The sequence below is a fragment of the Gymnoscopelus microlampas genome, assembly GCF_963454915.1.
Source record: "Gymnoscopelus microlampas genome assembly, chromosome: 17".
Taxonomy (NCBI): domain Eukaryota; kingdom Metazoa; phylum Chordata; class Actinopteri; order Myctophiformes; family Myctophidae; genus Gymnoscopelus; species Gymnoscopelus microlampas.
In genome coordinates, this window is record NC_139954.1 from 29,288,634 (window position 1) to 29,305,856 (window position 17,223).

Below are 17,223 nucleotides of genomic sequence, written 5' to 3' on the forward strand. Positions count from 1 at the left end.
CCTCCAACCACTGGAGATGTGCTACTTATATTAACCTAAATAAGATTTTATTCATCAAAATACATTCCAGATTGAATCTTAAACTCGCAGGTTGTACAAGTGGAACCACATTTTGTACACTAAAATTAAATTAACAATGAGAATGTTACTGTGTATGTATGTGTATGTGGGACGTAGTGCTGGAAATACTGGGTACACATGTTTCTTCATTTATCATTTCTATGCGTCTGTGTTATTCTGTATGATGACTAGAATGTTTTAATCTCAAATTGGCCTGATGAATATGGAGACAATTCACTCATATTCACTCAGAAAATTATAATACCACTTTCATTTTATTATCAATATCTTCTCATTTGCCTGTGAGGCAGAAACATTTACAACCAATTATATAGCATAACAATTAGGAATCAATAACGATGAAAATTCAAAGAAAAAATAAAATAAACCAACAAGTTCCCAACAGCAAACTAAAAGCATTTTACTACTGGTCTTGACATTCACTGTCTGTAGGCAGTTATCACTGATCTCATCCTGGAATAAAATATCTCATATTATACAGTACTATATAAAAACATACAAAAAGGCTCAAATATATTTGAAAATATATTGTTGACTCTGGAAATATATTTTCACCATATATTTTAGATATATTTTGGCAAACTCAAAATATATTTTCAAGCATATATGTTTCCCAAAATATATAATGTGGCCATTGTCTGTATATGTAGAAATATGTGGCATCTGGATGCTAACTCTTCTGTCCTGAACCAGCTGACGGCCCGCTGCTCATTTTAAAACAACATGGTACCCTTCTGTGTTTTCATCTGTAAAACAGGAAAGACAGCACAATAAATGTATTAATGAATAAATGCAGAAAGAAAGAAATAAAGAAGGAAAACAAAGAGTTGATTCACTAAAGGCCCTGACACACATAACTGTTTTTATAACAATATCAACAAGCTACTGTATGTCATTCGGTATGTCAATTTTCAATGTTGGCATTTCACTTTTCTATTGAAACCTGCAATAACTAATGTTCTAAAATTGAATTGTTGGAATTCTTTGACAAAAACATTCAATTTGTGTTGGAGCTGTTGCCCTGTATCTCATCATGTTACTGTTTATGTTGTCTGTTAACGTTGATGCAAAAGTTGATAAGTAGTGTATCAGGGCCTTAAGACTCAAAACTCCTATAATTTCTACTTTGTTCATCATTAATTAATCAGGAATGCTGAGCTGCTTCACCTCTCATAGTACTGATGATGAAACTGCTCTCATCACTGAAGTTCTGCACCATCTGGAATGAAGGAATTAATGAAATTTAACGATTCTATTAAGCCAAGGACAGACAGACAGACAGACAGACAGACAGACAGACAGACAGACAGACAGACAGACAGACAGACAGACATAGTAGAGATATAGTAAATAGCTTAACACCACAGCAATGCTACTGCAGGTAGAATTGCATCTGTTTGCCAATTCTTCTGTTTCCTACAAGACAGGCAGTTTAACCAGACGTTTTCTTAATAATTCCTAATAATAAGTGGCTGTAGTACTGTAGCTGACTAGTTCTCTATGAAAATCCGGTAATCCAGAAGGAACAAACCATTTAAACTTTAAACATATTTTGGTCAGTAATGTTTTACAGCAAGGCACCTAGGGGACGAGCAGTATAGAACAGCGATGGTCTGTCTGTCTGCAGCTACACGTAATCTTGCGAACCACTGAACAGATTAGTGTCGCATTTCTTGTGCATGCTGCCAATAGGCCATGGTAAATCCCTGAATATTTATTTTGTGAATGATTATTTCTCACATTTTTCGAATTCATAATCTCAAATCCCACCATTATTAGATCCCTTCTCGTTTATATTTTGAAGCATATGACATTTGTTTTCAGTATGAGGCCACTTCAGCTCAAATCTAATTTATTGGATGATTGTTTGACTAGCACACCTTTTATGAATTTCATAAACTGTGCACCAGAGGGCGCTATAGAATAAAAATAACTAGTATTAAGTAGTGGAGGCAATCAGTCATGATGTCCCTGTATGTTTCGTTCCCAGTGAAGCTGAAAGTATATTTAGGTGTCCTGTCAGTTGTTCTACCTCGTCAGTCACCAGGATGTGGATTCCAGTGGGTCCTTGTCTGTAGATGTGTGTGATCTGCTGTGGGGTGACGCTGAACAGCGTAGCCATCTTCTCAGACAGATCCAGCAGTGTGGGTTCCTCTAAGTACAAGGCATGGTAAACTACACAGGAGACACAAGACAAACCTGAGCCTGCGGCAGCAACACACTTTCACTGTTTGTCAACCGGTAGGTCAGGACCAGGGGCGTCATTTGGGGTTACAGGGGATGCAATTGCCACCCCCTCCCTACCTTTTGCATTTAAACCTCAAAATGCAGGTCAGAATCAGAATCAGAATCAGAATCAGAATCAGGTCTTTTACTGTATTCATATTTTCTACACCTTATATGACAGTTTATTTTCTTTTTGCAACCATACATTCATTAATCACTTGTAAACGGTCTGCCCTATGTTGGGCATGTCATTACAGGCGGAAATGTAAACAGAAATGATCTTTTTCTTTTTCTCAATATCAAAAATATTTTTGCAACTTTTGAAATTGGGCTTAAGTGGTAACTTTTCTTTTGCCACCATCTAGCCTTTTATGAAATGCTGCCTCTAGTCAGGACCCAAGGGTGGGACATGACATGACAACTTCAGGTTACATCATTATGAATACATTGTGTTATTGTTAAATATGAATGTGGATTTATGACTCACGGTTAATGTAAAACCAGTGAGTCAGAGTGAAGAAAAACTGCAGCAGATATCACGTGTAACCTGAGATTTTTTCCCTTATTGTTTTAATAATAAAATTGGAGATTCATTATCCAATCAACTTTCATATACACCTACCATCTCCACCCCCTGGTTTGATGGACAGTTGGTTTCTGCTCTGTGGCTGACAAACGTAGATGGTGAGGCGAGGTTGGACACACCTGGAAATCCAGAGCAGGGAATACACATTTATGGAAAGAAATCTCCAAAGATCTTTATTAAAAATGTAGCAGCAAAGAATTGTAGATCATGGATAAACCACAGCAGTAGATGGATTGGAATCACAATATACTGTAGTACACATCATAACTAAATAATCTAAAAGCCCTGCTAGTGGCCCCTAGAGGCTGTACTGCTCCTTACATCCAACCAGACCTCAGTAGTTTGAGTGCCCCCCTTTAAACATCTTTTGTCCTATGGGGAAAGGCCATAAGGTCACCAAAATCAGTAGGATTCATCCTTCAATCTGCCATTTAAGTCTGAGATATCTTGTATGCAAAGCTGACACTTTTGCCTGAGGCTGGTGCTAGAGTTCATCCACCAGGGACCATGAATAATGCGCAGCAAGTTGCATGCACATTTTGAGATACAATGCATGCATGTGTAAATTGTGGCCCATGAGTGGCGCTAGTGGAAAGCCTATGAAGTCATCAAAATAATTATGATTCATCCATCAGGGTGCATGAATGGAAATATCTTGTGTGGAAGTGGAAATTGTGACCTATGGGTGGCGCCAGAGGAAAAGCTTTTGGATCACAAAAATCAGCATGAATGTGCTCAGAAAATGTCATGGTAATCCGCCCATTTGATTTTGAGATATCTTGAATGCAAGTACACATTTTGGTCTAAAAGTGCTGCTAGATGAAAGGCCACAGGGTCACTAAAGCCAGCAGAGTTCATTCCATAGGGAGCACAAAGAAGAATTCCTTGGCAGAAAATCCCATTGAAGGTTTTCAGATATTTTGTCCAGGACCAAAGTGGTGAATGGACCAACCCACTGACTGACACTGCCCTTCTTAATAACCTTGTGTCACCAGGCTATCCTGTGGAAAGCCTGGTTTCTGTTTACTGTTCAGTGTTGAGATCCAGTCCAGAAATGAAAAGGTATCACAAAACTGTGGTCTTGGAATCTGAAGGTTCCAGATCGATTTGTGTCGAAGTGCAAGACATTGAACCTCTAGCTGCTCACGATGTGCAGGTTCATACCTTGCATGGTTTCCTTCGCCATCGGTGTGTGTGTGAATGGATGAATGTAATGCACATTGTAAAGCACTTTGGGGAAACGCGCTATAGAAATGCACCAATTACCATTTATTTTGTTTACAACTCCATACACTGTATCTGGTGAACACATACAGAACGTTTCTGTATCCGCTCTAGACCGTATGTGCAAACTGCAAAGCAAATTGATCCCAGTCTAGCCTCCTTCATTCGGTATCTCACCTTCCCTTGATGGTGTTGAAGAGTCGGATGCCGTCTGCTGGTCCACATATTTGGATCAGGTCATCTCTGCCCATGTTCAACAGGTCAGCACCTATACCACGTTCACAGCAAGCCAAGACCTCTAACAGTCACACAAACTGCTCTGATCTGAACTGAATTAATCTAACCTGAAAACCTCTGAAAACATCTACTGTGATTTGATCTGATTATAGGGTAGATTATCGTGTAGACAGACCATTGGAGGTCTCTGCTTACTGATACATCTGGTGAAATCTAAATTCAATGTGTGTTCAGTGTAGTCACAGAACAACTGCAAGAATGGCCACTAACAAACATACTGCTTTGAAAACCAACCCTGATACCATCACAATATGAAGGACTTCATGTATTTTTTAAAATCTCCGGTAATTGTTTCCACCCAGTTCTAGCAACTACATTGAATTTAGATGTTGCCAGACGTATCGGTAGGCAGAGATCTCCGATTGTCCGACTACGCGATTCTAAGGGGGTGATCACACCAAGACATGGCACTGCAGGCAACCGGCTGATCAAATAATGAATCACAGGGGAAAAAAATATTCAATTCCACTTTGCATAGGTGTTCCATAGGTCACTAGTTTCTGTGTGAGCTGTGTTACCTGAGAAGCTGGAGAAGAGCCTTGAGAAAGGCGAGAACCTGTGACGCTGAAGCCACTGCTGAGTGTCGTGCGGCGAAGACGACGCCAGGAGGCGCTACATGTCAAAAAGAACAAGAGCTCTTGAAATGAGTATAGTGTAGCATCCACTGTCTCCAAATAATGGCCTATAAAGAAGGAATAAGAGAGCAACAGCATTAACGCTTTTCACACCGAATTGCCACTCTTACTTACATCAGAACAGCCGGGAAGGAGCAGCTCCCCCTGCTGGTTTGGAGAGCTGTTGCTACAAAAGAACATGATAACGCTGATTATGAAAATGGTCATGGAAACACCTTGCCCTGACATGTATGTTCAATCTTCCCATTTATTTAGACCATACACAATCAGGGGTTAGACATGTCAACCACTTTCAACTTGGCGTAACTACTTTGGGCATGTCATTATAGGCAAAATACTTTTATATTTTGCAAAACTCTCACACCAAATAGTATAAAACAGGGCTTAGGCTAAGAAGGGGTTAATTCCATAGACAGTTTTATTTCCTTTTCTTTTAGGTGTGCTACATAAAACCATGCTCTGTTTCGTTTTTTAAACAAGACAGGGTCTGATAAAGCGGCAGCTTCCCTGTCAAGGGTTAAAGTGTCTTGCTCAGGGACTCTTTGACACGTGGATATTGGTGGGCCGGTGGGCGAACCAGTGACCTTCTGATTATCAGATAGCCTCTCTCTACCCACTAAGCCCCAAATGTCTTAGGTAGTATAAGCACTAGTATTTTGTCACCACACAAAAACAAGAGCAGATCTATAAAACAACGTGCAAGCGTTGGTTCTATATCGTCGCTGTCGGGCAGAAACCTCACATCTGCATATTTCAACGTTCTATGTTTTTTGTTAAATTAATGCCCTACTTCATCGTACAAGAGTGTCATGTAAAAGCAGCGAAAATAGCCAATCTACAAGCTCACAATGCGTTCAAGTTCAAGTTCAAGTGGTTAAGTCTGTCTGTGGGTTTTATTAATATTTAACCAATGAGTACTAAGAAGAGCTTGTGACTAAATAATAACTATGTTGGACCCAAATGGAACACAAGTTCATTTCCAGTTTTGGACATACAAGTTTTCCACGGACAGCGACAATATTCTTCTGTTCTAGTTGTTATCTATGAGAACACCAAAACAAATTCCAAGGTGGTTTTAGCAATATATGATTTAATATTATTGAATATTTGAATAGTCTTTTGTTTACAATGAGGATCGTAACTCTCCCCCTCCTCTCTCTCTCTCTCTTTCTCTCTCTCTCTGTCTGTGGTCACACCCAGCTCAGAGTCTAATTAGTTTGACTCAGGCCAGGTATCTCTGCTTTTCCTGTTCTCCACCTCTGTCTCGCTTTCGAGTGTGTTTATACAGCCCACGGTTTTGTAGAACAGAAATACTCGCAATGTGTTGAGTAACATTTCCTGATAAATGGCCAAGCACTGAACTGATACCATGGACTGACCTTCACCCTCTGTCTAACCTCTCACACATTTTGTTGCTGGGATTTCTGGACATGTGATGCAATTGCTGAACACCTTTATCTAGTTGAGTTGTTTTCAAGGTTGCGTTTAACCACTTTCAACCTGGTGTATTTTGGTTATATCATTGTTTAGAATGAGCGACCACTCCGCCCCCGTCCATTGAGTTCAATGGACAGGTGGTGCCATCTTGGGAGGTTTTCAGCTATTACTTTCAATGGTGTGACGTCACGTTCTCTTTCTAGATTGTCAAAACTTTCCCAAAGTGTACTCAACTTCCCCCCAAATTATCCACATAAGCAAAAATAGCAGATCTACAAGTGTGGATCGGCTTTTTGTTGTTATTTTTTATGTTTAAGGTTATGGCTTTTTGGGGATCCTTGGCATAGACAAGTTGGCAACTGTCCTAGTTTAGATCATTTCAGTGACTATCACCCGCTTAGGAACATTATAACCCGGGTTAGGAACATTATATTAAACACACATGTGAGTTCCTGCAGCACAGGATATTACTGCTGCTCACCCAACACTGACAAGGAAGACCAAAGTGGACCTCCACTGCCATAGTCAAGATTCATGTTTACAATTTGTATGTAAATATTCATTTTTATATTAAACACCAAATCACTTTCCTCCTTCTTAAGTGACAAACCACTCAGCCTTTAATCAAATACTTCAAAACGAAACCATCAAAGCCTTCAAACCACTCTGCCTCTCATGCGTTCAACATGTTCTTTTAATTAACTGGTGGGATCGTTTATTGGTTTCATGGTGAAACTTCATTTTTGAGTTTTTATCCGTAGGACTCACCCATCTGTGAAACTGCAAGAGGATGGAGAACTCTGGTAGACAGGAGATGAAGTGCTGCTTGTTCTGCTGAGATTAACAGCATCAGGCCAAGGAGAACACTGATGGAGAGACAGACAGACAGACAGACAGACAGACAGACAGATTGATTGATTTATTAGATGGCTGCACTGGTAACAACAGACCTCAGGTGGTGCTGCGTTATTACAACAGGCCTTCATTCTCACAACAAGAGAGAAGACAGGCATTCTGAGTGAGCTGACATGTAAAGACAAACCCCAGTGACGCAGGACATCATTGTCTGTCCCGAACCAGCATGAATTATTAACAGAGGAACAGCACATATTAACACACACACACAAGTCAGCTGCCACCACGCTGTTAAAATGGAACAAAGATGTTTTCAAAATGTGTAAACATTTTAGCAATTAAAATATAGCTATAATAGAAGCTATTTTCACTATTTGTTGTATAAAGAAGTACACAGTATACTACTACAGTACTACTACTACTACTACTACAATAACTATTATTAATAGTACTACTATTTGCATCTCTGCATGAGTTGTGTGTAGAATCACCTCTGTAAACATGGTGGTCTCGTGGGACGGCTGGTACTTGTCTCTGTCATGAAGACTCTTTTTATCCATCTTTTCTCTGTCTGTCTTCAGCTTACGATCAGCTCCCTTTGGCTTTACGACAAACAAATAAAAAGGATCCAAGGACATTTGAATAAATATAAATGTTGAGAAAAGCTTTTTTTTTTGCCAACATCTAAAATATAGTATAGAAAGATATATCCAGGGTGCAAAAATAAAAATTAATTAATTTATATTTGCCTATATACAGTATGTGGAAAGAATATCAAATGTATCTTTTCATGGTGATACCTTGAAGACTTTGACTTGGCAGCTGGAGGAGTGGATGTGGTCCAGATATTCTCCATTGTCATTCTGAGTGAAGGTGTCTACCTGGATCCTGAACGGAACACCCTTCTCTCCACCGTGCTTCCTAGGAGTAAACTCTGTACTGATACAGTTGACCTGAGAGGAAAGGAGAAGAGTTAACGACTTCTACAGCTACTACATGATTATCATAAACCTTTCAGTAACATGTGATGAACAGTACCTGTATGAAAACAGATGCGTTCTTCGCAGGATCCCAGACGAACTCGATGGTGTTGAGCTGCAGAGGGTGTGCTTGAGGTTCCATGATCCCCACTGACAGAGGGATATCTGAAGAGAACCACATTGTCAGACATTTTGTTCAATTTACTCAAGGTCTGGGGTTCAGTTATATCAAAAGTTACAAAATCTCAGTAAAGAATACACAGCATTGTGGTTGAGTGAATAACATTCCCATTTTTATTGGTGACAGATTGCACATGATAATTATGCCTGTATGTATACAAATGGCGCAAACTGCGAACCCGGTCAGTAGTGCAGATGGCCATGTCAGTATTTAAGTCTATGAGTCTATTTATATGCCCTTCTACTGGTGATAGAATTCATACAGCATTGATGCCTCTATTTCTCTCTACTGATGGCTCATACATTGCACAAACCTGACCAGTTCAAGTGCAGATGGCCAGGTTGGACGTTAAGTCAACGTTTATAATGTTATCCTATTTTAATTAGTGTTATCCTACTACTTATTCTGTACTCTTACCTGTATCTTTGTTTCATTCTTACTGCGGTGGTGGACAACAGAATTTCCCTCTGGATCAATAAAGGTCTGTCTGTCTGCCTATCTATCTGGCAACTGTCTATCTATCTTCAAGTAACATCATGTATTTAGTTGGAAGAACAGACGCACGCACGCACGCACGCACGCACGCACGCGCACACACGCACACACGCACACACGCACACACACACACACTGATGAAGGAGTGTTGCATTTTCATTCAGTACCTGTCACAAATAAAGATTCACGTCTGCAAAATACACATTCAACATGAGTAGTCACTAACCGATGTCCAGTATTCTGTCTCCTGGTCGACTCCACCTCCATCCTTCTAGCTGCTGGTGCTCTGTGTACTGCAGTCGACGGTCATGAAACACCACCCGAACGATGCTCTGTGAACAGGTGGGACAGGGCGTCAGGGGGACCTCACAGTGACCTTGTAGGGGCAGCCTGACCTTGTGCCCCAATACTGCTTATAAACACCCAGTGACTGGGGTTTCTTCAGGCAGTGTTCAGAGTTTGTAAATTCACAATGAATTGAATCCCAGTTTCTGCCAGTCAACCCATGAACCCTAACAATCCCTATTCTGGGCATGTCATAATAGGCGAAACATTTGGTGAAAAGAGACGATCGTCAAGCACATGTTATGAGCTTGTAGATTGGCTATTTTCGCCTCAAGAGATTTGATTTAGAGGGAAAAGTATGGGCCCAAGTACAGCCCCCTGGGGGACCCCAGTCAATGAAGTATATAGGGTTTAAGTCACACTTTAAAGAACAACCACTAACCCCACGTGGTTGAGATAATTAGGAATGGTTGAAGACCTACCCTCTGTGCTCATATAAATGAAAGCATAAAGGTGTTGTTCATAAAGGTGGTAAAGTAGAGTTTACTAATGTTTTTAATCTAACAAAAAATCCTCTATGCCTTTCAAAAAGCACCACCCATGTTCTTTTTCTGTGCATTCCCAAAAATATTCTATGATATATTCTACCTATGTATTTTACCTTTGTTTTATACAACACTTTTTTGATTGAGTTACATCTTTATTGAGTGCATTAACATATTTGTACATCTGTGAAAAGGATGAAATACAATAAAGCTAGAGAGCGTATTTCCATTGTGGTCCTTTAACTGCAAGAGAGTGTACTTGTATAACTGACCCCAAAAATGTTGACTCTATCTATCTTGGTTGTATTTTGGACACATAGTTCTGTAACCATCCGTTGAGGAGTAAGTGGTGGTTGTTTGAAGTGTGACACTGTAAAACACGTCAGACTTCTTCTCTATCTGGGTCTAATTCGCTGTTGACATAAGGCAGACAGACCCACGTCGTCTTTTATAACTTCTCCACAAATAAAACAGGCTGAAATTAATTTCCATCCCAGCGGAGACATTATGATTGATTAAGTTAATGACGACCTTTTAAAACCCGACCAGGGAAGGAAAATAAATCATAAAATGATCAACGACCGTCTGTGAGGAACATCTACCTCTGAGCCCATTAGAGAGGCAGCGTTCCACATGAGCGCCCGCTAGGACCCAGAGGCCCCCAGACAGGGACACGTCACGTTTACACAAACGCCACCTGCCACGTTCTTGTGTCGCTCGGCTGCTGCCGGCGGCTTTATGAAGAGCAAACGACCGTGACAACCTGACAACACAGAACTCTCCAGTGAAGGCGTTTGTGTACGCAATTAAATCCTCAGTAATAATTTAGCATTTTAGCACTTTTTAGTACCTTTGAGTCGTTTTAGAACCCTGGTGACCAAACAGGTGACCACAACATGTAATTGTTTTTAGTGTTTAGTGTTTTAATGTGTTCTTTAAATTTTATATTTGTACATGTATGCCTTTTGTCTCTTCCCAATTCCTAAATCATTATTTATTTTCAACACACTGATGTTGTTGAATTCATTGTATTACTCGACGACAAATTTGTGCAAATGAGTTTAATTACTCTGTGTAATTTCGAAAATATGTTAATCTTGAATGAATGAACTAAGAGCGTGTACAAATGGACATTCCATTTGTACACTCTCAGAGATCGACATGACTCGGGGAAATAAGGAATTAATAAGAAACAAATGTTAATTTAACTATGAGTGCACAAATGGAACCAAATGGACCCTTACAGGTCCATTTGGTTCCATTTGCACTGTACACTCATAGTTAGATGTGACTCAGGGAAAAAGGAAATAAAATGGTTAAATTAACACTGAGGATTTAGGTAAGGCTGAATTCAACCAAACGTCTCGTCCCTTAATTTGAACTTTGACTGAGTGTACATGTGTATTTCTAAGTCTTCTTATTGTATTCAGTCTCCTTTGACTCCCATCTGAAACACACTTGATAACATCAAAATAACAACCTGCATGTTGGAAATATATGGCTACTAATGGGTTTTATTCATAAACCAATGGAATCTTCAATATGCCACTTGTTTTTTTTATTTCAAATAATTAAACCTAATAGTTGTCAGTTGCACAGTAGAAAGGTATTTGAACAAAAAGCAAAAGGTTTCAAACTTTAAGTGTCAATCCTTCTCCCGTCGTTCCAAACAGGTGATAAATGACATCCAGAATGAATATGAATAAAGTCCCAATAGAGGCAACAAACAGTCAAACCAGAATGCATCGAATAAAGGAAAAGAGAACTTGAAAGTGTGTGTGTTTCTCTGTGTTTCTCTGTGTTTCTGTGTGTGTGTGTGTGTGTGTGTGTGTGTGTGTGTGTGTGTGTGTGTGTGTGTGTGTGTGTGTGTGTGCGCATGTGTGTGTGCGTAAGTGTGTGTGTGTTGTAGGTGTGTGCGTGTGTATGCATGTGTGTGTGTGTGTGTGTGTGTGTGTGTGTGTGGGAGGGTGGGTGGTTGTGTGAGTGTGTACGTTAGTTTGTTTGCTTGTATGTACTGTATGGGCATGTGTGCCTGCACGTGTGCGTGTGTGTGTGTGTGTGTGTGTGTGTGTGTGTGTGTGTGTGTGTGTGTGTGTGTGTGTGTGTGTGTGTGTGTGTGTGTTGTGTGAGACAGGACAGCACTGATAGTACCACATCTGCAAGGATGGAACCCTGGCCCCTGACGGGGAAGAGAGGGCTGGGGAACCTGTTTGGTGACGGACCAGGAAGTACATAAAGACAGATAAGAGAGAAGAAGAAGAGGTCACATTTAAGTCAATAAAAACAAATCAGACCAAATACCGGTGACCTACCTTTACATATCTGCTGCTTATATCTGTATACTCCACTAGTTTTCTGTATAGCATACGGATTTCGTAGGACTGACCTACATTTTAAAACATTAAAACAAACCTGATTAAAATTGAAAAATGGGAAATCAGTCAATCAGAAAAGAGGGGCATGATAGAAACGGAATCAAATAAAAAAAAACTCCCTTTTTATGCCAAATATCTACACCAGCCCCTAAAAAAACATCTCTATCTCTAAATTTGTTTAGAATGGCTTAAATCCTATTGGTAGCTATACCAATATATAGTATATTATAGTACCACTACTGTACTACCAGCAGTTGTATTCATCATTAAATAAAGATAATAATAATGATAATAATGATCATATCTACTGAGGGAACTGACAAAAATAGGTTGAGCATGATTATGCAAATTCAAAAGTATTTTTTATCCTACTGATTCTGAAGTACAATACTGATGCAGTTACAGATTAGCTAGCGCTACGCTAACTCCTGCAGTCTGACTCAGATTAAACCCAAACAGATAACAACAAATAACACAGCAACATGACATTGATGTCACAGTTCAACAACAGTCAGATTGGTTCAGTTTAGTGGTGAGACAGGAGAAAGAGAGGCAGCAAATACAAGAGAAGAAGAAGAGGAGGAGTGAGTAAATACAAGAGAAGAAGAGGACAGTAAAAAGTGAAAGTCAGAGCTAAACTCTTAATGTTTTTTTTGTTTTCATAATGATGGCACCTTACGATTTCACAACTACTAATTCTAAACTCAGACAAGCTATTGCATTGTAGGTACATTACTTCAAATGCTTAAAGGGATATTTCACTTTCAAACATGTTTGGGGTCATTTTAACATCGACTTGGGCTTTTGTGAACACCCCAGACAGTTTTTAAGTTGCTTGATTCAGTATTTGGATATTTGAAATTCCTTTTAACAGACACGCTCCCTTCCCATACAAACACATTGTAACTTCAAATTCCATTTTAACCATGTTAGATTCATTGAAAACACCCGTCCTTGGTTCTGGTGACTGATCTTGTCCTTCTAATGCGCGAGAAGACCGTGTTTTTTCAATTACTTTTTCCATTTTTTTTTCTTTTTATTCTTTTTATTTCCCACCAAAAAAATATAAAAGATAAATGAAAAAAGTAATTGAAAAAACACAGTCTCATCACACATTAGAAGGACAATATCTGTCACCAGAACCAAGGACGGGTGTTTTCAATTAATCTAACATGGTTAAAATGGAGTTTGAAGTTACAATGGGTTTGTATGGGAAGGGGGCATGTCTGTTAAAATTAATATCAAATATCTAAAAACTGAATGAAGCAACTTAAAAACGGTCTGAGTGCTCACAACAGCCAGAGTAGACGTTCAAATTACCCCAAACATGAAAAAGTGAAATATCCCTTAAGGATGAAAATAATTCAGGCTGATAATTCTATGTGCTATTGCTATTCATGTTCCAGAGATATATACTATCTCAGATTAGCAGTCCACTCCAAGTCAACTCCAAAGTCCATCCACAGGTTCCTGTGTCTCTCACTAGCTGTCTGTAAATTTGATGCCATCCAACGTTTTCAGTCTTAAATGTGTAATTTCTTTGACTTTGGGAGAGAGCTGTTGATGTTCAAAACATTTATTTCAAGTCAAGTCAGTTTTATTTATAAAGCACACTTAAAAACAACACTTTGACCAATGGCTTTACAATGAATATAAGGCAAGCCAGTGAAACATCAGCAATTCAAAGTAGGCTAAAATCAACCTAAACAGAACTAGTCCTAATTTTAACCTAATCCAAACCCTGGGAATAACACAGTCACATACCTTCTTGGCAACACTTTCTATGAAGCCTATAATGTCTATAATGCATCATAAACATACTTATAATGCATTATAATCTGCTTACAACAGTGTATAATGTAGTTATAACAATAACCATAACACACTGTAGCATTTTATCACGTATCATAAAACGTCATAATTGCTGCATGGACGCTCAGATATTATAATACAGTATATTGTAATTCTCATAGTTGTAATACATTATAGGATTTATAATGCATTATAAAATGCTTTATAATATGATATAATATAATGCTATGGTTATTGCTATACAAATTGTATTTATTAGAGCTTTTAACTATAACTATACAGTGTTATAAGTAGATTATAATACATTATACTGTACATTCGTTTATAATGCATTATGGACATGGGCTTCATAGACAGTGGTACCAAAAATATATATATATATAAAATAGCTATCTACCGACTCACAATGTATCGCATTGTAAGCTTGGAGATCGGCTATTTAAAAATAATGTTGACCTGGGCGTGTGTTTAAGAACCCAGCTATCAGAGGACTACTGTAGGCCTAAGCTTTGCGGTATGTATGGCTGCAGTGTATTGATTGCTCTACATAGAATGCACATTAGGCCACGTGGTGGTCTGTTGAACCCTAGACTAGACAGCCAACATGGAGGACAGATCGCTACCTTGGTTGAGATAGGTGAGCGTCTCCTCTTGTTGTTTCACAGCTGGCGAGGTGGGTGAACAGAGAATGTTCTGGAACGCAGACCGCTTGGAGACGCTCTCTGCCAACTGTCTGGCTTCATCGTTTTTTAGGAAAGGAGCCAAGGCCTCCCTGAGTGCAGAGAGAAGGGTTAAACATTGAAAGACTTTAAGAGTATCTATCAGGGATTCATTCGAATCATCTCATCACAGGACCTCAGCTGCAGCAAATAGACAGAAAATACAAGAACAGAGAAAAAAAACTCTGTAATTTATTGTTTGAATAATCTATCAGTGAACATCTAATGAATACATTTAGTTAGTTTTTTTTAAACAATATATTTATTGTCATTTTCAATTATATAACATAACAATATGGCTCTTGTATCAAATGTCTATAAATAATCAAACAAAAAGAGAGCAAAAAGACATGATATCAGTTCCAAGATTACTGCAACTTTTGTCTACTTTGACCGTCTACCAGGTTTAAATATTTACCAAACTCTCACTGTGCAACAGAAAGACACAGAGGAGCGTTGGAGTGAAATGTAGTTTAAATCTACCCTTTTCTAAGCTGAACATGGGTCTGCTCTAATGTCAGTTTAAACTATTGATTAAATAACTATTGATTGATTAAATGTGAGTGTGGTCTAATATAATATATATCAGTTCCCATCCCTATTCTGGGGGCGAACATTCGTCTTGTAGATCAGCAAAGGAGCAGACCAAATATAAATCCCAGGGGGACTCCAGTCAACAAAGTGTACGGTTTAGTTTTTAAACCAGTGGTTCCCAAACGGTGTGGTGTGAGAAAGTCCAGGTGTGCCTTGGGATTTTGTGACAACCACACTATATTATATTACACAATATATTCAAATAAGTTAAGAAACGTTTTTTTCCCCCTACACAGTATGAGTACTTTGTGTGCACGTGTTTCCCAAAACGGCTACCCTAAAAAATATAGATATTTGAAATGTTTGGCATACTGTAAGTAAATAAAAATATACATTTGTAGAGTGATACAGTCTAAGAGTGCTAACACGTGTTATTGAGATTTATTTGCACAGATATGAATACAGTGTGCCTTGAGATTTTGACTTGCTCTTCGGTGTTGTTTGATTGATTGAATACTTGATATATTAGTCAGAAATGTAAATGTCAGACATTAAGGCTAAAATTATGACACAAAAAAGTCCTGTTTGTTTTGTGTTCCTCAGGCACAAGTTTGAAAACTACAAGTTAAAACCACGTAAACCCTCTAGTCTCAGTGAAACAGACATGAATTGCAACTGTACTTGGACTACACCAAACCTCTTTCCAAAAAATAGAAGATCTACAAAGTATTTTTGGCGAATATTCCCCCCAGAATAGACATGCGGGCATGCTGGGGTTTAAATGGTTAAACAATATAAGTTAAACATGAATCTTTTCTTACCGAATGTAACTAGCAGAGTGCTGCTGGAAGGACTCAGGCTGGGAGTGCCAGAACAGCATGTTTTCCACGGTGGCTTCGTCTTCGTCTTCTTGTCCTTCAGAGGACACAGCTGGACAACAGGGTTCCTCGGGTAGACAGGTGCGGGTCTCTGCAGAGGTTTGTGGCCAAACACCATTATCTGCTCTTATATACCAACTGTGATGTCACTGGCAGGGGCCATCTGACATACCTCAGATGACCTTTGAGAGGTGGAGGTGGAGGTGTGTGTGTGTGTGTGTGTGTGTGTGTGTGTGTGTGTGTGTGAGAGAGAGAGACACAGACGGACAGACAGAGAGCGCCGCACGAGCACACACACACACACACACACACACACACACACACACACACACACACACACACACACACACACACACACACACACACACACACACACACACACACACACACACACACACACAGCCAATGTCCAGCTGGTTGGATGCAATGTACTGTAATCACTCTTCAGAGCTGCTCACAGGCAACATGGCAAATAAAAAGAAGGCTTTGAACTCACTTAGAAGAAATATGAAGAAGAAATAAGTTCATGGAGAGAAAAAAATCTTCAAATTAAAGCATCTTAAAATAGGCAGTTTGTGGAGAAGGTCAAAAACATTAACTAGAATTCAAAATTTGATCGAATACTTATAATACTACAAAACACATACGAATAAACGGCACACAAAAACAACTTTTAAAGCCTGATTTACATTAGTCAATGTACAAGCTCACAACGCGTCTCTTTCGGACTCGTTGTGAGCTTATAAAGCTATTAGTTTTGAAAAGGGAAAACTAAAGTTTTGGACATTTTTTTGCCAATAATGACATGCCCAAAATAGGGACACCAGGCTGAAAGTGGTTGAAAGAATTGTGCCGTTTCTCTTTGCAGAACTAGAGCTCGTCTCCGCTCAGTCACACACACTCGTCTTTATCACTGCTGTGAGACGACTCTCAATAGGTTAATATTTATACAGACCTTCTAAGCACACCTCAGCTCTCCCATGTGTTTGTAAATGACATGTGACCGCTCCCCTCCAAACAAACAGTATATTTATCAGCTAAATACACGGCTTGAATAACCACAAAACCAGCTCAACTC

At 39.2% G+C, this 17,223-nt stretch overlaps 1 protein-coding gene across 1 annotated transcript; it reads right to left on the minus strand.

Moving 5' to 3' along the window:
* Window positions 1–496: 496 nt before the first annotated feature.
* On the minus strand, window positions 497–16,147 carry tfcp2l1 (transcription factor CP2-like 1; the record flags this gene model as incomplete). The annotated part of the gene is made up of 15 exons (XM_084085044.1): window positions 497–827; window positions 1,249–1,300; window positions 2,114–2,256; window positions 2,930–3,012; window positions 4,295–4,385; window positions 4,933–5,026; window positions 5,164–5,215; window positions 7,255–7,352; window positions 7,833–7,943; window positions 8,142–8,294; window positions 8,380–8,486; window positions 9,224–9,329; window positions 12,140–12,213; window positions 14,638–14,786; window positions 16,089–16,147. The coding sequence occupies 15 exons, from the start codon at window positions 16,145–16,147 to the stop codon at window positions 790–792; spliced, it is 1,410 nt and encodes a 469-aa protein (XP_083941170.1). The 3' UTR covers window positions 497–789.
* Between the last annotated feature and the right edge of the window lie 1,076 nt (window positions 16,148–17,223).